The sequence below is a fragment of the Cimex lectularius genome, unplaced genomic scaffold (assembly GCF_000648675.2).
Source record: "Cimex lectularius strain Harlan isolate CLEC.00 unplaced genomic scaffold, Clec_2.1 scaffold264, whole genome shotgun sequence".
NCBI lineage: Eukaryota > Metazoa > Arthropoda > Insecta > Hemiptera > Cimicidae > Cimex > Cimex lectularius.
In genome coordinates, this window is record NW_019394222.1 from 367,801 (window position 1) to 390,518 (window position 22,718).

Here is a 22,718-nt window from a genome sequence, read left to right on the forward strand (position 1 = left end):
AATGTGTAAATAAATGGACATTAAAGTGTTATTTTTTTTAAATTGTTAGAAATTTATTCCTTTTACCCAATGTACAATTAGGCTAAGTGTGCGCACAATAATAATATAATTTGGATAATAATATGTAATGTTAGAGAATACATATTACACGTACAGGAATACCGGCTATTGTTTGCCAGAAATGCCAATCAAATTACACAGAGGAATCCATTGCAATAAAATCCTTCAATACAACTGCATAAAATCATTTTGTGAATAGAGCTATCATTTCATTTTAACAAATAAAGAATTATTCAAAAGTTTTACATGATTCATAGCTGACGCTTCTTCAGTTCTTGACAATTTAAATCAGTTTCAAGAGTGTCAGTTTACAATAATATGGGAAACTTGCAACTCACTTTTCTAGTAATTTCTAGTAATGAGGGTTAGGTGCAAAGCTTAAAATCTCAAAAATGCTTTTGAAGATATCACCGGCGCCATGTAAAAGTAAAGAATGTGAAAAATTACATTTTGCAATTTTGCCAGTTTAACAATCCTATAATAACCAACCACAAGTGGTATATCTCCATTTTTCAGTGTGATTAGCGTGAGTGATGAGGTATGCCTGGGTGTGTCTGTGACTGAATATCGATAGCTCACAGGTTGGCCAAATTAGTTTAGGTAATTATATATTTGTTGTGTGATGTGAAGGACAGGTCGGCACTAGCAAGGTTGTAGTAATAATAATAACTGCTGTAACCTCTCCAATATGAATGTATTTATTAGCGTGAATGTTTTGTGTAAATGGACGAAACTAAGGACCTGTCGTGCATCGGTACTCTGAGCCCTGCCAACTGTAGATTAGGTAATTATTTTCTTAGCGTGAGTGGGTATTGTGGGTGAGTCTGTAAATATTGAAGTATTTTTAACACTCCTCAGTTTGGTCGATAGGAAACAAAATTTAAAAAAATCTGAGAAGCTTACATATGTGAGGTGCCAGCAATGACCCTAGTAGTTAGCCAGCCGGGGAAAAAAAGCACTATACAAGACTATATTTTGGTAAAATATTGAATCTCAATGGCATCAATATTACAATCTCAATTGTATCGTGTAAATTAACAAATTCTCTGCAATAAAAGTTTACTGCCAACTAGTAGCAACAAAGAGAAAAATTGCGCATTTATTATTTTGCCTTTAATTTTTATTAAATCCATTATATTTAGCGGTCTATTGACGAAATTATTTCTTTCAATTAGTTAATCTTTTTATATGTTTTGGTTGAAATGAAAAAGTGTCACGAGCGGGATTCGAACCCACAATCTTCGGCTATTTTTGTTTTTATCTTAACTGAAAACCTTAATTAATAAGATAATTGGTCAAGCGGACCACGAAACTAGTGAATTTAATAAGTTTAAAATGAAGTATACCTTCACTAAAGCTCTCCGTGGCCGTTTCATTTGTCGCCGAGAATCCAATCCGATTACACATTTGAAAAATGGCACAAAGGAGGGAAAATTCCAAAAGATGTGGTTGAGATGGGAAGTTGGTGTCCGAATGGATCGAGGTCACGATAGCTCAAGTGGTAGAGCAGCAGCGTATCAAGCCGAAGATCGTGGGTTCGAATCCCGCTCGTGACATTGCCTTTTTTTATCTCAACTAAAAACCTTAATTAATTGTAAAGTAATAATTGTTCAAGCGGACCATGAAACTAGTGAATTTAATAAGTTTAAAATGAAGTATACCTTCACTAAAGCTCTCCGTGGCCATTTAATTTCTCACTGAGAATCCAATCTGATTACAACACATTTGAAAAATGGCAAAAAGGAGGGAAAATTCAAAAAGGTGTGGTTGAGATGGGAAGTTGGTGTCCGAGTGAATGGAGGTCACGATAGCTCAAGTGGTAGAGCAGCGGTGTATCAAGCCGAAGATCGTGGGTTCGAATCCTGCTCGTGCCATTGACTTTTTTATCTCAACTGAAAACCTTAATTAATTGTAACATATTAATTGGTCAAGCGGACCACGAAACTAGTGAATTTAATTTGTTTTTAATTTTTATGTTACATCAAAAATTTACATACGCACTAAGGTAACAAATCGTTTAGACTAATTTTATAGAGTTAAAAGTTATGAAAATCATATCAATGGAAATAAATAACATTGGTGCACTTTATGAGGCCCAAGTAAATTAAATTTAACAAATTTTTAAATAAAATATAGGGAGCTAAGTGGCCGAGAGGTTAAGGCCGACGACTTATTTGCCAGATTGTTAATCTTGGGTTCGAATCCCAGCGTGGCCCATGTCTTTTTAATTTAGAATAGTAAGAAAGAAGTAAGTAGTTTGACCCCCTCGTCCGCGAACCCCCCTGTGGTAGGTGGATATTAAGCCCTCCTGTATGATAGGAATTATTTTACTCCGCCTTAACTATTTCTATCCTTCAATGCATGTTTCGTTAGTAGTCAAAATAAAATTATATATGCATGGGTACTCACATCACTGTGATTTATCATTACGACTTAAAAATATGACTTTTTATTAAGAAAATACAATTTATTCACAATTAATGTGATGTACACAAACAACACATGAACACAAACCATCATCCTTCAAGTATTTGTCGTATTTTAAATCGAATATACTACATAATAAATAAAAACCTTGACTTGGAGGTTTGATGGTTATCCACTATATTTGTATAGCAGCAAAATAAGCCAGAATTAGAATCTGATGACAATATTTATTATTTCCAATTAATTTCTTTTTACAATATTTACATTTAGAATGTTATGATTATATATAGGTGGATCTAACTTTATCAATAGATGGATTGTGAAACTGAATAAACTTTCAGTGTAAAACATATGTACAAATTTGGTGTCCATAAATTTTTTGGTGTGATAAAATTAAAAAACAATGTTAAATCTTCTGCAGTCATTAAGCTAAAACAAAATTTAAAAATGTATTATTTTATTTAGCATTTAATAAACAATATTTACAAGAACAATTAGCAATAATATAAACCTATAAAATCAGAAACGCCCTTTATTCACGTACAGATATTTATGTAGGGTATATTACACAAGAAGACTATATTTATTAATATGTAAATAGATATTTACATGTTTTAATTTCTTGTATAAAATATTACCAAGTAACTTGGTCTAGTCACATTTAAATGCGTCCACCTACATGCATCTGTATTCACTCAATCATTTTCTTACACTCCAGTACACACTTGCTTCAAAAAAAGTGATAATAATTAGAAAAAGAAAACGGAAAAAAAGAAAAAACAATCATACAAGGTAACTAAGAAGCAACATGAAGAGTTAAAGGAAGGGGGAAATTAAATGAGATCAATAAAATATATAAGTTGGGACTAGAGACTCCCCTCATTTATTCCTTCAATTAATGTAGGGTCTAAGCGCATTCTCTTCTCTGATCTATCAGACGTATCTGATGAAACTGACATCTTTCTTTTACTTCCATTTTCTTCTGTACATATAGAATTTAACCTAGTTTTTCTTGGTTGATGTTCATTAATAGTCTGAAATTTTTCCAATGCCTCTTTTAGAGGTACAAGTCCAACTGCCATAGGCACGTCCCCACTTTCACTTTCCTCTTCCTTACTGTTTGATTTGATTAACGACGACAAAGAAGGGGAATGCAATTCTTTACATTCTTCTTCGTCTATAGCACCACTACCTCTACTTTCAGTCCCACTTCTACCACTTTCGACGTCACAGATGCTACCTTCTGCGATGTCGTCTCTACCTTTACCTTCAAGAGTCACGTCCTCACATTCACTTTCTCTCTCTTTACTCATGTCCGTCGACGAAGGATAAATCACAAAACTATCCGCGTCTTTGTCGTTTTCGTACACAATGTAAGCACTGTCGCCCATGCCTTTTATTTCGAGTTCTTCTTTATCGTCATAAACGATATATTCCGTGCCGTCTTCATGAATAACTTGAGAGTCACTAACGACATAGTCTCCTGGACCCGCCGACTCGGTAATATCCGGTAAAACCCCTTGACTACCATCGTATATAACATTTTCACTTTCATACACTACATAGTTGTCCTCTTGATTCATTATATTACCATCATTGTCTATTATATATTTAAAATCTGGGTTTTTATCTTCTATAACTATATTATTTGAAGAGTCATTCATCATGGCTTCAATTTCATAAGAAATAGCTTCAGAATTGTCTTCTAATTGAAAAGTGTTTGGTTGTGTTAATTTTCCTTTATCGGCTGAATCTGCATCGCCGCTGAGAAGAGGGCTGTCGTTGTTTCCATCACAAACCATATCAAATAAGCCGAGAAATTCATCCTTATTTTCTTTTTTGTCGACTAAAGTTCCGGTTACTTGATAACCTTCAATTTTTTCGCCATTGCCGTCGATAAACTCAAGTTGAACCATTTGCGATTTCTTGTTGTTTTGATCTGGAAAAATATTCTTGAGTTTTTCTTTTGCATATCCTACAACTTGAGAAAGAATAGATTTAGTTTTTCCTATTTTTAATTTCAACTCCGCTACTTTAGTATTGGACCCGGTAATGTCCACGGTCGATAAACTGTTGTTTGTAATATCGGCTAATTCCTTCTTCTGTTTTGTTAACTGTTCATTTAAAGCTTTAAGTAAACTAACTTCCTTTGCTGATAAAACGTATTTTTCCACTTTCTTATTATCAGTAACTTCGAATAACACGACAGCTTCTGGTTCATTTTCCGCTTCACTAACAGCACCGTTTTTTAGAGACTGTAGCATTTCTTCATCGAAGGCTCCTTCCTGCTCTCGTTTTATTTCGACCTCTTCATCCGATCTGGTTGCCTGCATTTCTTTAACTATAAAAGGACGAGGAGGAGGTTTTTTCAATTTTGAATCTGAAGGAAGATGAAGTTGTATATTATTATCGCCTTCCATTACACTTTTTAAAACATCTTCAGTCAATGTTAGAAGTTTACCTTGACCGTTATCCACCACTATTGGGACATTAGATGATAATCCCATGTCTTTCAGGTACTTGGTGTCAGTCTTACTTTCTTGTTTATTCAGGAGAGAACTAAGTAACGGGGAATTCATATCATTTTCATCCGAAAGATCTCTCTTCAAATTTTCTATAGCCAGCTGTGTATCTGCTTCTCTTAATAATCGATCTCTAAAAGCAGTGTTCAAAGCTCCCCGCTTCCTTCCTCTTCTTCTAGGTTCAAATGTTAATTTAGAGGATAACTTATCGGTTGAATTTTGCGCAGTCGGGTCCAACTTTATGCTTTTAGTAGAACTGAATATAGGACTCTGGGTGCCAGACAAGGAAAGAAGTATTTGAGCCGATTCCGTTGGACTTCCTACCTTTGTAGAGGTATTTAACGGGGGCCTGCCCCTACCCCTACCCCTACCCCTACCACCCCCTCGTCCATAGCTTGCTAAAACAAACATTAAAATACGGATAAATAATTAAATTGGAATATCAGAATCAAAAGAGCTTACAAGTAGTAGCCATTGCAGTTCCATTAAATGTTTTCGAATGGGAAGTCGAGGGAGCACAAACTGTCTCCTTGGTCATTGAGGACAAACCCTTTACCTAAAACATATAAATGTGTTTTGTTAGCAAATTATGGAACACAAATGAAATTTTTTTTTATTAAGGTATAACTTTGAACATTAATAACAACAGCTACATGTAAAAATCCATATAATTTAAATAATAAATAAGTTTATTTGTATCTGTAACCCTTCTTTTTTTTTCTCTCTTCTAATTATAAATACAGTAGACTTGTTATCCGCACCTTCAATAATCCATGGTTGCCCCACTGGCTCAATTCTAGAAGAGAGTATGAGGAAAGTGGGAACGTGGTGGATCACAGAAAAATAACTGGGCGTAATTGAATTCTTTTTGGAAAAAAAAAAAGTTGAAATATGCGTACAATAAGTTCATAGTGCAAAAGCAGTTCATAGCAGAAAAAGTGACGATAAGCGCACACAATACAGAAAGTATCTGATTGGTATGTAGATGAAAGAAAATAATTCAAAGCCTGAAATTCAAGGTGTTTCCTATTATCCGCAGTGATGCTTAGTACGTATCCCCCAGTTGATAACGAGAGTCTACTGTACATTTCTTTCTTTTTTTATACTTACTAATCTTCCCCAAAGAAACAAAAAATTTTTTTTAGTTGTGCAACAATTTGGTTGAAAGAAATTTAAAAAATTTATTTTCAACCTTCAAATTTTATTCTGTAAAATGGTATTTATCCTGACAAAAATGTTTTTCTATTTACTAACTTTTTTTCTTCTTTCTCCTGAAATTTAGAGCACAAAATGCACCTAACTCGTTTAAACCATCTTGCAAATAGTTGAAAACAAATAAAACCCCTTGTGATCACACCACTTTGCAACTGAATAGTTTGGTGAATAGGTAACTGCAACCAAAGAATTGCATAACTGAAAATTCCCAGTGAGCGCTAGGCCATACTGGATTAATATTTAATTCACTTATCCACTTGATTAATATTTAATTTACAAAATTCAAATGAAAACATTTCCGAGAGAAACGAGAGTTCTGACAAATTATAGCAACTATTAATTATTTTGTGGGATTTCCCCCTATGGTCTGCAGGATGGTAAACCTATTATTTGAACCAATTAAGTTCATCGAGGATAGGCAGACCAGAATGACAGGTAACTATTAAATATTAATTGTCTTTTTAGAGGCAAAATGATCTTGAACTCAAATTGCTAATTGGTAAATTGTAAACATTTTTAATTTTAAATATATTCTTAATTTTTGAATAAAAAATAATTCTTAAACATATTTATCCCTCGCCCTCAATTTTTTAAGACAATTTTTGTGACGTAGTGTAGTTATAGTACTTTCCTACAGAAGATCATAAGTGACTTTTTGTATATACTGTAATACCATTTCAATTCTTTTTCTACAATTAAATTTCGTCACATATTAATATCGCTTATTTTAACCATTTTCACACATGTTAAGCCTTTAGATATATATATACTGAATAATTTAATCTAATATTGATAGACAATACTGTGTAAGATACAAATGATAGTGGCAAGGCACAACCTAAAATAATCAGTAATATTCAAATTGTAACTTCAATAATCAGTAAAGTGGCCAAAAGTAGTATTAATGATTACAAGCTTTACAAATGATATACAAAATGTTTAACTTATTTATTTTACAATAAAGCAACAAGTAAAGTTAGTCCCTGTCATATAGGAGGGCTTAACATAACTACCCATTGGATGACTCGAACAAGAGTCTTATTTTATAATAAAACAATATATAAAATTAAGATAAATCAAAAATTAAAACAAACGGCAAAAGGAATACCTCAAAAAATTTGGCAGCTTCAAGCAGTGGTGATAAATTTTCCTCTGATACACTAGTTTCACCACAGTACATGAACTCCACTAAAGATTTTAGCACAGAAAATTTCATATCTTTTAGCACAATAAGAGGATGATTGCCTAGTTGACGCTAAAAAAATGTAAGTATATTTATATAAATCATGGAAAAAATATATAACAAATATGTTTATAAAATAATCAACCACCTCAAAATATGGACTACATGCTGCAAGTACTGCCCTGTGAACTTTCAACGTGTGAGTATTACACATTAATGTTACATCAACCAAGGATTGGTGTTCTAGAAGGTAACCTAATCTCGTTGCTAGATGCGATGGATGTTCATCCCATTGCACTAAAAATTGAGTGTTGTCCATATTCCTGTTGAATAAAATAATCACTGAATAGTGCCAATCATAAAAACATTAATGAATTAAACAATGATTAACACAAAATATAAATAATATATTTAAGAGTAAAGAAGGAATATTGTGACACGGCAGTTCCAAAATTAAGACATTCCTGCAGGTGACAAAACAAAAAATGTTGAACAGTTAAATGAAAGAAATCAGTTGATGTCCAAACTAAAAAGGATTGAATTTAAATGTTTTGTTTTTGTTGTTCTTGTTATACAGTAATATGGTAATAAAAAATTTAAATATTACTCCCTTCCTGTCATTCATGACTTCAACTACTGATACAAGAAAGACATTTTACACAAATTCACAACGTTCTGTTGGGTAAATGCAACGCTTTGTTACTTTTACTAAACTAAAGAGTTTTTGATATTTTGTTTTAATTCATTCTTATGTAAAAAATTAATTACTTTTAAACAGCTATTAGAATGACTCTCCCATGGTACAGGTTTTTTCCTTTTATCATTTTGAATCTTTTAAGTCAAACAGCACAATTTTGTTATGTAATCCGACTCAAGAGTACAAGCAAGGATCTGGGGAAGGTGCCACCCACCAGAGTTCGAAGAGCTTGAAGTAAACAAAGCAGACGGGCAGCAGTAAGCTTGAAGAGAGTGACATTCTGTTTAATCTAAGTAATTAATAAGTAGTTAATCTGCTATATAAAAATTATACAAGATTTATTTGTTTACATCCTGACTTCCTTAACGATGTCCCTACAGAAGTGGGATCGAAAAGAATAAATACAAAATTTCTCGCAGTCCACATGCTTAGAGAAATTTTCCAGATTAATACCAAATGGACGAAGGAGTTCCATAATTTTGGTCAAGTCCATTATGAGAGGGACTGAGTGACCAGGATTAGGAAAGACAGACTCCAAAAGTTTGCAAAACAGTCGAGGGGAAAGACAGTCGCAACAATATTAATGAAAGAAGCCCCATTATGGCTCAAGGAACATCCCGGTTAATAAAACCACTTGAGGCATAGATATGCTTCGAGCTTGGAAGATTCAGATACCAAAGAAGAAATTGGTAAAAGGTAACAAAGGACGCAAATCCAGGAACATTACCCTCTATCACGGATTTAAGATCAACTGGGCGTGTTATCTGACCTAGGATTCGAGGCCCAGGAATCAGCATGAACTGATTTTTTGAAGCATAAAAGATTTTTTTAAGGTCAAGGTGCAAGAGGTTTTGAGGCCACCTTTTATCCCTATCCATAAAACTATTTCCGTATATTTCAGATACAACAAATAAAATCAATAATTACACAAAATAACCAGTTTCAAGAAACAATCATTTCCATTTATTAAGAAATGCTCCTTAAGTTATCTGAATTGTTTCCAAAGTATATCTTCAGTATTTTGGGATGATATAGAAACTAGTTATCCTTTAAAANTGTTTTAAATAATTATTATATAATTTTACCATAAAAGCATATAACTTAAAACATTTATATATTAATTTATTTGAAAAAGAAACAGATCTGAATAATATAGAACTTTTCAAATATTTATATTTGACCTTACAACAGATTTCTACATTTGATTTTAATTTAATTAAAGGAAAATAGTTTTAATTAGCAAAATTTAAAATAAAAAATTAAAAAATTGTATTACCAAAATAAAAAAAAGTTTTTATCCATATTATGATAAAATATAAACTATACATTACAGCACTGCTTGAATTTTTATGACAAAAAATAGTGGACATAGAATTAATGTAGATATCAATGGTAACATAGACACTTAAAATTTAGCTTAGTTGAAGCCCATAATCATATTTGTAAAAGTTAATTTTTGAAAATGATTGTTATTTTATTTTTGGCAACAAGAGTACGGGTCTATTTTTAGATTAGACCTATCTCAAGAATTTGAATTGTCTTGAAATTATTAATAAAAGCTCTGTCATCACAGATTCCCACCCCTCATCAGTTCTTACAATTTTAACACTTTTCCATAATATTTGTAATGTATTTTAAATTTCAATATTAGATGGAAAGATGTATTTAAATTTAAAATGAACACATTAAAATGAAGTCAATAATGAACAAATGAGATAAGTGTGGGATGAGGAAGAAGGTAAGCATGAACCAAACAAGAGGAATAAATATTTTAAACATTTTTGAAAATGGAATTGCAAAAAAAAACAAAAAAAAACTTTACTTCTCCTGTTTATAAGTGTAATAAACCTATTTTTTAAATGTTAAATTGTTTTGTATTCAATGTGTAATTTATTTATATGTGATATGCCTTCAAGAGACTAAATGTAATAAATAATTTGAATTGAATAAATAACGGAAACACAAGACAAATCTAGTGAGGAAAAAAAGAGTGACTGAGTGAACAAAGGACAAAAGTTACTTTTTGTTTTTGTTTTGAAAATGTAATTGTACAAAAAAACCTTTACTTCTACTCATTTCTTTCATCAGTTCGTAAGTATACTCATCGTTTACAACCAGTGTCAACTCATTATAACTAACAAAACTATTTTTATAAGTTAAAAGGTTTTGAATTTACTGTGTAATTTATTTATGTACGACATTTCTTAAAGAATGTAAATGTAATAATTTGAATTGAATAAATTACAGAGAGATACAAGCTAAGTATAGTGAAGAAGAAAATGGTGAATGAACGAGTGTATGACAGGCAAAATACATTTTTTTAAAATGTAATTGTACAAAAAACTCATTAGTTCATTCATCAGTTCATGAGTACACCTATCGTTAGAACCAGTGTATACACATTATAACTGTGACAAACTGTTTTTAAAAGTTAAATTGTTTTGTAATTCATAGAGACTAAATGTAATAATTTGTATTAAATAAATAAGAGGAGACACAAATCAAGAATAATGAGGATGAAAATAGTGAGTGAATGAGTGAACGAGAGACAAGTTGTCTTTTTTTTATGTTTATGTATAAAAAAACTTTACATCTACTCATTAGTTCATTAGTCAGTTTGTGGGTAGAACTATCGTTTACAACCAGTGTCAACTCATTATAACTAACAAAATTGTTTTTATAAATTAAATTGTTTTGAATTTATTGTGTAATTTATTTATGTATGATATTTCTCAAAGAAACTAAATGTAATCTTTTGAACTGAACAATTAACGGAGGGGGTACAAGACAAGTATATGGAAGAAGAAAATAGTGAGTGAGCGAGTGTATGAGAGGCAAAATACTTTTTTTTAAATGTAAGTGTATAAAAAAACATTTACTACTTACACTGTAACAAAATTGTTTCTAAAAGTTAACATGTTGTGTATTTTATTAATTTGTGCTCGTTTTTAAAGAAACCGAAATGTTTCACCAAACGTCAATCGTCAGTATTGTTTACATCCATTGTGATTACATCATTCAAGAAAGTTTACTCAGTTTCTACACATTTTACTGGCAACAAAGAGTGATAGTTAACAGTGTTTTGAATGTTTTGTTAGGGGGTGTGCAATGTAACAATAACGCTAATCCAACAGTAACACGAAATCTTTCGATTCGAACTAGACTACACAAACGAATAAAATTGGGTTTGCAAAAAGGGTAAATTTATGAGTTTGATAATTCGATCAACTAGGAGGGATATAACAACAAAAAATTACCATGTTTACGGTATTAATAGTATAAAGCTTAGATTAGCCTATTTGTAATTATGTTCTTTTAACTCACTATGCAAATGGAGTTTCTCTCTAATAAAAAGAAGACTGAAAATCTGGCACAAATATTGTTTTAGAACCAAGCATTGAATTAACAGCCATTATACTCAAGAAGTAAGACATAACTAGGTTCTTTTTTAACAAATGATAAATAACTTCAATGCTTTATAGATTACCAATTGAAACTTCATAAAATGTTTAAACAAGGGATAAACACTACTGGAGTAACAGCTCCAAAATGGACAATTCACGTCGTCCAGCATAAAAATAAAATAAACTGGAAATTTTAGATGTCAATCGAATAGTTTAATAGGTAAAAGTGTATTATTTTCTTTTTTTGTGGTTTAAACTAGTCTTGTTATTTCGACATTCTCTCACTTTGGGAAATCTTATCACATAGGCGGATATCGTTATCGAATTGTTCTTAACACAAGGGGTTGAAGAAATAGGGGTTGTCAAGTTATCAAATTACATTTTGATCAATTTAACATAACAGAACGAGACTAGACACCCTTTTTCCGTAATATTTATCATAGACAAGGGGATGGACTGTGTACGGTAAATAGCGGCTTTCAATTATTCAACACATGATTTAACTGATCAGCCGATCATATTTTCTTGTTTACACAGGTGATACGTTTTCAAGGCTATCATAAAAAAGCAGGACGTTCGTTCCAAATCGTCCACAACATGCTCAACAAGTTCGGACATTTAATACTAAAATGCTAATCAACTTACTTTTTCGACAATACTCAAAAAAATGCAATGTCTAATAATTGCCCGTAGGAAAATGAGAACACGAAATGTCCACCATTTTAGAAGGTAATTGCCAAGTGAGTAAAGTGCTAAAAGTCAAAGCCAACCTAATGGAATAGGAGTAGGAGAACAACGCGAAGGGGTAGAATCGAAATTCAACCCGTTCATCGTTGAACGAGACGCCGCTAGGATGTGCTTCAGTCGAAAAAGTGATGATACAAAATGCCACAAACACACATACACATACACATACAAAATACACAAACACACACACATACAGATGCATACAAAAACACCTAATTGGTAAATAATAAGGAATAAAATAAGTTGTCAATTGTGCTAAAGAGGGGACAGGTTGGCCTGATTGTTTAATATTCCTCCAAATAGAAAACCACATCCATAGCATATGCTACATCCATAGGAAAAAGATAGAAAAAGACCTAATTAGTAAATAATAAGGAATAAAGTAAGTTGACAAATGTGCTGAGTAGGGGAAAGGTTGTCCTGAAATGTATACACAAAAAAAAAGAAACCAAGTTGTTTGATATTCCACCAAAAAGAAACCCAAATTCCTAACAAATGCCACAACCACAGGAAAAAGAAAGAAAAAGACCTAATTAGGAAATAATAAGGAATAAAATAAGTTGACAAATGTGCTGAGTAGGGGACAGGTTGTCCTGAAATGTATACACAAAAAGAGAAATCGGTTATTTGATATTACACCAAAAAGAAACCCTCATCTGTTACAAGTCCACGACACATGTACACATACACAAACATATATATACAAAAACATCTAATTAGTAAATAATAAGGAATAAAATCAGTTTTAAAATGCTAGTTTCTACTCACAGTAAGTTGTTTTCCAACAATCCGGATTTCGAGCTTTTAGCTCATCATCAGGTTGAAGGAGTTCTATAACCTGAAGATGAACTAAAAGCTCGAAATCGGGATCATTGGAAAACAATTTACTGTGAGTATGAACTATCTTTTTGAAAAGGAATGACCACCACACTCACTCCACCATTCATCATTTCTATAAAATAAATTGTCAATTGTGCTAAAGAGGAGACAGGTTGGTCTGAAATGTATACACAAAAAAAGAAACCAGGTTGTTTGAGTTTGATATTTCACAAAAAAGAAACTCACATCTGCTACAAGTTTCACAACCAAAGGGAAAAGAGAGAAAAATATCTAATTAATAAATAATAAGGAATAAAATAAATTGTCAAATGTGCCAAAGAGGGGGCAGGTTGCCCTGAAATATATACACAAAAAGAGAAACCAGGTTGTTTGATATTCCACAAAAAAGAAATTCACATCCGTTACAAGTGCCACAACCACAGGAAAAAGAAAGAAAATCACTTAATTAGTAAATAATAAGGAATAAAATAAGTTGCTAAAAGTAATGGAGAGGGGGACAGGTTGTCCTGAAATATATACACAAAAAGAGAAAACAGAACGTTTGATATTCCTCCAAATAGAAACCCACATCCATTACACATGCCACAACCACGGGAAAAAGACCTAATTAGTAGATAATAAGGAATAAAATAAATGGTCAAATGTGCCGAAGAGGGGACAGGTTGCCCTGAAATATATACAAGAAAAGAGAAACCAGGTTGTTTGATATTCCTCCAAAAAGAAACCCAGATTGTTTGCAAAAACAAAAACTGAAAGCTTCATGTGTGAAAGCCTGAAGGAGGTGGGCCAATGTACTATGACGCAGAAGGAAATTCCATCAACACACCCCAGCAACTCTAAATGAATAATTTTTGAGATGATTTTGATCTATGATGCAAGCTTTTTGTAATACTTAAATTACAGGAAAAATTAAAATCATATATAATGATTAAGTATGATGGGCAGAGCTTATTTTTAATTTTAAATAAGATTAATAAATTAAATATGAGATCGAAGTTTAAGGTATTAAATAAATTAATGCCAAGAATGCACGTGTCATGTGTTGTGATGTGCTCTCTTCTTCATAAACTTAATACAATGCTTGTGCTATTATTAAAAAGTATTCTAATTTTTTTAGTAGAAGCGTGATTAAGACAAAAAGAATAGTACCGAAATAAGTAAAAACTGGTAAAATAAGAGTTTTGACTAGTCGTTGACAAGTTTTCATGTTGGAGAAATAAATTTATATTTCCAAAGTGAATTTAAAGTCCCATTCACCCTTGTAGCAGCAAGCCTAAATAATCATCCCAAGATAATCTAGTATTAAAAGTCATACCAACTAGAGAAGGTATTAAATAGCCACCGAGGGTAATGCAAGGAAAAGCCTCAGTTGGCAGATGAGTGTAGTAAATAATTCTCGATTGAGATTTGAGTGGGTTAAGTTTGAGACAATTGTTTGAAGCCCAATTAACCAAGCTAGAAAAGTCTTTGTTAATGAGTTGAAAAGGAATCAGGGATGAAATAAGGGGGACATTGTGAATAGAGTTGGTATCATCAGCATACAAGTGACAGTTGGAGTAATTTAAACAAGGTTGGTCTTAATAAAAATTACAGGGGGCGTCAGTGGCCGCAAGGTTTAAAAAAAAAAATTACATAGAATAGCAAGTGTGCAAACGAATGAGTGTATATATTAGTGATACAAAGGTACTTTAAATAGATCCTGGAATTCGTGTGAATGAGAGCAGGCCATTCACAGGAATATTTCAGTGCGTCGACAGCCTGTTTCTAGCTTTATCTTATAGTATGAATGAGTGGAGTGGTCATCATCAGAATATCTTACCGTCTATTTATTCTTAATTATACATAGTAAGGCATTTGAGCAGATAAAAGAGTGTATTTATTAGCATGTTGTAAGTAGTTATTGGAAATAACTGAATGAATATTGATTGTTTGTATGTGAAAGGTACAGATGTGTCCCAGGCCATTGCAAGCATACGATAAGGTTGAATACATAAACTAATTTCAGGCGGAAAATGCAGAAATATTAAAAATGCAGAGAGGAAAAGTGTGGTATGCTTATGATCTAGCTGTTCGCACGTTAAAAAAAAGTCAATGAAATTAAGTCTAGGGTTTAAATAGAAATACATATGAAACGGGGTTTAATAGTGCCCTGCCACTTCCCCTGTAAATAGCAAATGAAAATTGTGTTAAAATAAACTCTATTCTATGATGATGTAAGCAAATATAATTTTGTTGACAAAAACCAAGACTACAATTTTGTTTCCTTATCACTATTTTCCCTCATTCCTTATCCAATGCACCAATCCCATGCCTTCAACACTCCTCTAATCCTTCAGCCTTATTCTTCAGAATTACAGGGTCAAGACTATGGAATTTGCTTTCTCTTTCTGCTTTTCTTTTGTAATGTGGTTAAATCATTTGATTATAAATAATTAATATTTTAAAGAATATATTACTATAATTATTGTTTTGTTATAACTTTTTTTTTGCCAGCTAGCTACCAGAGTTATTGCCAAGACCTAGTGTTTTCATCACCATGCATTTTTTATCTAATTTTTTTGCAGTCGTAAAGAATTGGCTCTTCCATAGGAGGAAGTGATCTTTCTGAGGAACTTCTGGGACCTGATTTCTACTCGTATTTACCCCTCCACATATGGTTTTATTATTATTATTAATTTTTAAAGGCGTTTTAACAGCTAAGGTCATTTCATGCCCTAACATCCCAAACCTTCTATCTTAGTTTAGCTATATCCCTTCTGAGTGCTATAAAGCTCTGACTCCAAACATTCACTCGTAAACTAATTTATCCTATTGCCATCCAATCTTTAATTTATCCTTTTAAAATTCTTAATTTGGAAGGCCGAATGTATGCACAAAACCCATTTTAAATTACATATAAAATTTACTTGTTTTTTTTTTTTTTTTTTTTTTAAATTAGAATTCTGAATTTTTGTTCCATAATTTAAACATTTCCCATAGGCTTGTATGCCTAATAATAATAACAATAATGGAGTCAGACTAGCAACAGTCTCAGCATGAATATAGGCTCATCCTTATCCTTTTATTCTTTATTATTATTATTGCTGTTATTATTATTTTACTAAGTTTATAAAACTTAACTTATTTCTAAAATATGTAATGTCCTCAATATCTATCAACTATTTTCCCTCATTCCTTATCCAAATGCACCAATCCTACGCTTCAATGCTCCTCCTCTAAACCTTCGGCCTTATCTTTCAGAATTGCAGGATCATGCCTATAGAATTTGCTTCCCTAGGAAGTACGTTCTGCTTCCTCGCTGGCTTGTTTGAGGCCCATGGCATCTGAGATTTTAAAAACGACATGAATTGCCTTTTCTTTTTCCTGTTTCCTTTTTTTCTTCTTTCTGATTTTCTTTCGTAATTTTGCCAGTACCTCGTTTTCCCCCCGCAGACATAAAGAATTGGCTCTTCCTTGCAGGAGTGATAGGAGGCATAGTGATCTTTCTGATGGAACTTCTAGATTTTATTTTCTACTCATATTTACCCGTCCACACGTGGTTTTTATTATTATTATTATTTAATTATGTTTATAAAACTTCATTTATTTCTAATTTATGTGCATGTAAGGGGTTTAAAGCCCTATTTGTACCTTTAAAATAAATAAATAATAAGATGACCTATTATCCCACCTTCAAGAAGGAAAAATCATAAGTTAAACTGTTGAGATTGAAATATAAGAAAACATAAATAATAAAATTATATTCTTTTTTTCCCTAAGAGGTATGTTTTAATGTAATCAGTATTCAGGTGATGCATAATTCATTTTATTTCAACGGATTATACAATTTTAAAGAAAAATTCGTACATACCAGTACTTAACGTTTGTGATTTTTTTTTAGTACCAAAACCCAAATCCACCCAAACCGAGGATATACATTTTCATAAAAGAGAGGGATCCAATTGTAAATGATGATAAACGACCTTCACGTTGTATATTAGCGACCAAAATATAAGTAATGTTAACAAAATATAACAAAATCATCTCTCTGATTAGGAAAGTTTGGCAATAGATAATTTCTAGTCAGTGCTGTATTTTCTATTGTGAATTTTTCATTGATTATCTTTATCGAAGGATTGGAACTATCGATCTCGTGGACTTGTGTGAACATGAGGTGGTGTAATAGTTAACTTGTGAAGAAAACTCGTGAATACCATTGTCCGGCATTAGAGAAATTCGTTGATTTGTAGTTTGACAGAAAACATCCGAGATGAGTTTGCAGTGGACTTTAGTTGCCGGTTTCCTCTACGTGGAAATAGCCGTGGTCGGACTTTTTGTTTTGCCTTTTATTTCGGCGAAAAGGTGGCATCAGTTTTTCAAATCAAGATTCGTCCAAGTCTTGAGAAACCAAGCAAACTGGTATTTTGGCTTTGTCCTATTGATTCTAGTACTTTTTCTGCTCGACGCTATCAGGGAGATGAGAAAGTACTCGAACAAAGAACATTTGGATGCGTCTCACCACTTGGAAAGTGAGTTGCAAATTAGCATGAGGCTGTTCAGGGCTCAGAGGAATTTTTACATATCCGGTTTTTCTCTGTTCCTCTCCATTGTGATTCGACGATTCGTGTCTCTTTTATCCAGCCAGGCGACTTTGATGGTAGAAAAAGAAGCTGTTCTGAAGCAGGCGGTGTCCGCTTCGAAGGCTGCGAGGAATCTTATGAGCCAGGGGGCCGGTGAAGCGGCGCAAAACAGTTCCAACGAAGCGCACCAAGAAGAGGTCAACAAGCTGAATGAAAAAATCAATGAACTTACGGAAGAACTTGCAAAAATGACCAAAGACAAAGAAGCTGCCCTCACCCAGGCCAAAAACGTTGGACAAGAATTCGACAAACTGTTGGATCAACACAACAAACTGGAAGAAAAACTAAATGCGACAAGTCAAGAATCCAAAAAAGATCATTAACATACCCTAATATAAAATTATCGTGAGATGTTTGTAACAACATATTAGATTTGTTACCGGGATGTTTATGTTAATTAATTGTATATATTTTCCAAATCAATGCTAAAAATATAATTTACTTTCTTTCCATTAATGTTTTCTACTAATGCCAAATGTATCATTGAGTGGATATTCTTCCATTCATGCATATTTTAACATTATAAATCAGTTAATAACAAATGTATTTTTTGTCTTTTTCAATAAAGTATATAATTTATCTGTTTTTTATTTATTTAAACACCCTATTAAGTCTGGTCAGCACGATAGACTCTAGGCTCATAGATCCCCTGGTTTAATTTCCACTGTCACCCTTGGCCCATTTTTTACAATATCCTTCTCCTAACAAACAAATACATGATATATATTTATTCACAATTTTTTACATACTACTTTACTTAACAATTATTACATTACTAGCCAGAGAAAAATAATTCCTAAAGGGCTTAATGCCCGACTATCTGTGTCACTTTGAACCGCTAGTGTGGTAAATACAAGTTGAACTATTATATCTTGCATATAATAATAATAATAAATCTTTATTTGCAAGAATGTACATTACACAAAACTTTAAAACAAAAAATATTTTTGTACAACCCTGCCTGCTGTCAAAAACCAAAGCAAAACAACAGCAGGATTTTTTTTAGAGATCCTAATGAAAAAGAAACAAAAACAGAATAAACATGTAATATGAAAAAAAAAAAAAAATCAAACAAATATTTGGCTTTAAAAAATCAACTACAAATTAAAATTTTTGAAATTATAAATTTTTTGCCTTTGTAGTTTTTGAAATTTTGGATAATGATCCTCTTGACAAAAAGTGACATTTAACGACAAATTATAATACTGCATAGTACTTTATATTGTACAAATTTGACTTAGACAATGAATTGTGTCTTGTGTTATATTTACTGATGCAACTATCCAAATATGGGGGAGAGAGAAAAAATAAAAGTTAATTGCTCAACTGGGATAATTATAAACCAGTTTGGTAGTAAGATAAAACGTGATTCATAGAAATGATAAAGGTAGGGATGAGTATGTTATTTAATATTTTAATCCAATTAATTTTTCTTTTTATCTAAGGTTTTTTGATTGAGATTAAAAAAAAATACGACGACCTTTGATTCAATACGCCACTGTTCTAATCACTTGATCTATCGTGACGAGTGGTTACAACAGCAGCGTATTGAGCCGAAGGTTGTGGGTTCGAATCCCGCTCATGACATTAATTTTTTTCATCTCAACCAAAAAACCTTAGATAAAAAGAATAATTAATTGGATTAATCAAAAACCTTACTTAAAAAAAAAAAATTAATGTGGTCAATTGTCAGTAAGCAAATATGGATTAATTTATTAATTTTTTAAGTTGGGTCTTACTCACAGTTTGTTCTTTTCAATGAACCGGATTTTAAGCTTAAAGCTCATCGTCAAATTGAAGCATTTACGACCAAGTTTCCCGACATGAATTGTAGAAGTTAACCCGCTGATCCCTTGCCAAAAAAGATTATACGCGATTCGTACATTGTTACAGCTAAAAATAAAGTTACATTAGACGTTAAAGGGAGATATTTTGTTTAGGTAATGAACTTGTGGTTTGGTCATGAAAGACCATCCTGGTCTCCTTGTTCACAATGGCTTGGTCCAGGTCCACAACCCATTGATGAAGATCACCGACTGCCATAAAGCATGTGACAGACCAAACTGACAAGGCTTGGCAGACCAGATGATCAGTGAAAACATACCTATAAATTAAAGATGTTTAAAAAAATAATAGTAATGATAAAAAATTGGCAATGCGTATGTTAATATCTGGGATCTGCTAAAATCTTAATCACCATGGAATGAACTCTAATAATTTGACCAATGAATCTGGGAACATACAGTGTTTGCTCACTGTAATCCGAACTAATTGCTGCGGGGAGAGATCAGGTTACTGAAAATTTTGGGTTACAGCAAGTGTTAAAAAAATTGCATTAAAAAAATATTATCGTCGCACATACAGAATGTTATACCTATTTTAATACATATATACCGTCAACTTTTCTTTCATAAATTTTAAGCCATTTTTAAGTAGGTATATCATACTTAATTCTAAAAAAATGTAGACTGATCAGCATTTCATTTTTTCGTAGTGAAAGGTGAGGTATACTCTGAACAAAATAAATTCTTAAAAATTTACATAATCAAAGCTGGCCTTGGTCTTTTGTATGACACCTTGCACTCACTCACTCACTCTCTTTTCTTGTTATCTTTCACACCTTACACACAACACACACATGCGTGCGCGCAAACACACACACACACACACACACATGCGTGTGCGCAAACACACACATGCGTGCGCGCAAACACACACACACACATGCGTGTGCGCAAACACACACACACACATGCGTGTGCGCAAACACACACACACACACACACACACGCATGCGCGCAAACACACACACACACACAAACATGCGTGCGCGCAAACACACACACACACACAAACATGCGTGCGCGCAAACACACACACACACACATCAATTAGGCCTGTCCTATGTTATGGTCCTCTTTTGGGAATATTTTTTGTGTAAAAAGTGTTTTAACATTTAGTCCGATTATTTATCAAAAGTAGAAAAAAATATGTGTAATGCAGTCAAATATTCCTTATTTCTTTTATTTATTTCCACAAATTGAGAAATAAATGTAACAATTATAAAATAAAAGAAAGTAGGAATAAAAAAAACCCCTCTATTCTCCAAGGACATAACTCATTTGAATTTGAAATGCCCACATCCTATTCTTTCTCAAATAGGATAGGAGATATGAAGGGTCAAGACATCTTTTTGTTATATTGAACTATTGTCTGCCTAAATTTTGTCACGATAAGCATAGTGAATTGTTTAAAGACATGTACTTTTTTAATAGAAAATCATAAATTTTAAAACATTTTTTTTTGCTTTACAACAAACTCAACAAGTGATGTAAAAAATATGCAAACAAAGTCACGGTCTAATGCCCAAGTAGAAAACATAATTGTAATATATATTTAATTAACGAATTTTCAATGTACAACACGCAAGCCTTTGATTCATTGTAAATTCAGGGAAATTGTTATATAGTGCTAAGAAATATTGTACCCCTGTTGGGTACTTACTGTATGCTAATGAGTACCCATTTTTCAAGGGATTTGACCACTGGGCTTAATTGCAATTGTTGTATTTCTTCCATGGCTGTTTTGAAGGTCTCAAAACTTTGAAAGACCTAACTTCATATGTATTTGTAACACCCTCTGTAATTCAAATTTTTCTATAATCCGAGACACCCCCCTGCAGAATATAGACTAGAATGGTTCGGATTACTGAGTAAGCACTGTATAGAAATTTTATTACCATTTCATCTATTTATGTACACATTTCTTTTATTGTATATATACTATTTGAAGATGTACATGAATAAATTGGATTTGACATTATTTAGATAAATTCGCACGTTTTTATAATTTAAAACAAATCCATATTTATTTTTATTGTTTATATTAAAATTGCAAAGTATTTGCACTGAAATATAGTACTGGGACTGTTAGGAAAAATTCAAATTTTTGTAAAAAATTTCTGAAATACATATTCTATCGTTTTAAAATATTGATACCTTCAGTCGTAAAACAATGGCAATGTGTCGTAGACAGTACTGTTCATCATATACATTTTGAATACTGTAGAAAGCACAATATGCAAAAACATAAAGTTTAGACCCATCTGTAAAAATCAAACAATGAATCAGAAACTTTTCATAGATATCCATTTTGAATTGCTCATCAGCTACACAAGGTGGATGCTGCATAGTCCATCAGTTCATAGCGATGTACTTCTTTTATTATGAGTTTGTCCAAGGTTGCAAAATTGGAATTTAGCATTTTTATGGGCTGTGAAAACGAGAGAAAGGACAGAGTCAGTTTTTAAAGGTATTTCTTTTAGTTAATATCTATCTATAAGGACAACAAATGGGCTCAACTATTTACTTTCGTGAAAAATAGGCTGATTTAGTGCATAATTTAATTAATCAGTACTTCAAGCGTTTTCATGCCTGGGTGTTCCATTTGCCTCATGGTTTAGGCATGGCAGGAAGAATTGGGAGAAAATAATCATAATCAATTGTTACCTGAATTGTAGACCTGTAAAGAAGTGTTCATACTTCAGGATCCATGTACCATTTGTTACCAAAGAAGCTCCTTAAAATATATAGTTGTTCACCTCTTTATTAAAACCCACGTGCTTGTTTCATGAGAGCTTTCTTGTCAAAATCAGACTAAGTTATTTAATCTTCAAGATGACTGAAATTCAAAGACCACCAATAATCGTGATATTTACAATATAATCATGTCCTGGAGAAAGGACTAAGATGGATTTTGTTTTTGGTATATGTAGACCATTCTTCTAAAATCACCATTCTCCTAATGCCACTGCAGACGATTTAAACTTTTTCCCCCACAAATTTGCTCATGCTGCTCAATGTTTTAGCAATTACTTAAAGACAGATGTCACTGCCATACTAGCTGATACGTTTTGAGAGAAAATTGAAAGGCTTTGTAAGTAATTTTGGGTCCTTCAATCAAGCTATACATGTCAAAATATACTCTTTACAAGTAATTAAGCGC

General features: G+C 32.4%; 2 protein-coding genes across 9 annotated transcripts; one reads left to right on the forward strand and one right to left on the reverse strand.

The window, feature by feature from the left end:
• Positions 1 to 2,927: 2,927 nt before the first annotated feature.
• Positions 2,928 to 21,792, reverse strand: LOC106674150 (longitudinals lacking protein, isoforms F/I/K/T-like). 8 transcript variants are annotated; one of them, XM_014406709.2, is made up of 7 exons: positions 21,713 to 21,792; positions 19,458 to 19,818; positions 7,556 to 7,730; positions 7,333 to 7,479; positions 5,472 to 5,565; positions 4,949 to 5,407; positions 2,928 to 4,867 (listed from the first exon to the last, which is right to left on the reverse strand). In XM_014406709.2, exons 2-7 carry the CDS (start codon positions 19,499 to 19,501, stop codon positions 3,354 to 3,356), a joined length of 2,433 nt encoding a protein of 810 aa, XP_014262195.1. In that variant the 5' UTR covers positions 19,502 to 19,818; positions 21,713 to 21,792; the 3' UTR covers positions 2,928 to 3,353. The 8 variants fall into 8 exon arrangements, with proteins under 8 accessions (XP_014262195.1, XP_024086094.1, XP_014262192.1 ...); XM_024230326.1 differs by having other exon boundaries at positions 2,928 to 5,407; positions 21,713 to 21,784; XM_014406706.2 differs by lacking the exon at positions 21,713 to 21,792 and having other exon boundaries at positions 2,928 to 5,407; positions 19,458 to 19,607; positions 19,664 to 19,818.
• LOC106674152 (B-cell receptor-associated protein 31) lies at positions 17,112 to 18,128 on the forward strand. The gene has a single exon (XM_014406711.2). The coding sequence runs from the start codon at positions 17,345 to 17,347 to the stop codon at positions 18,035 to 18,037; it is 693 nt and encodes a 230-aa protein (XP_014262197.1). The 5' UTR covers positions 17,112 to 17,344; the 3' UTR covers positions 18,038 to 18,128.
• Positions 21,793 to 22,718: the final 926 nt, after the last annotated feature.

Bases quoted from the DNA above. Each gene is read 5' to 3' on its own strand.
- LOC106674152 (XM_014406711.2), top strand. From the start codon at position 17,345: ATGAGTTTGCAGTGGACTTTAGTTGCCGGTTTCCTCTACGTGGAAATA.
- LOC106674150 (XM_024230326.1), bottom strand. From the start codon at position 19,501: ATGAGCTTTAAGCTTAAAATCCGGTTCATTGAAAAGAACAAACT. The intron at 7,731-19,457 runs GTGAGTAAGACC...TTTATTCAACAG, and splicing joins TTCATTGAAAAGAACAAACT to GAATATGGACAACACTCAAT. The intron at 5,408-5,471 runs GTAAGCTCTTTT...TGTTTGTTTTAG, and splicing joins AACTGCAATGGCTACTACTT to CAAGCTATGGACGAGGGGGT.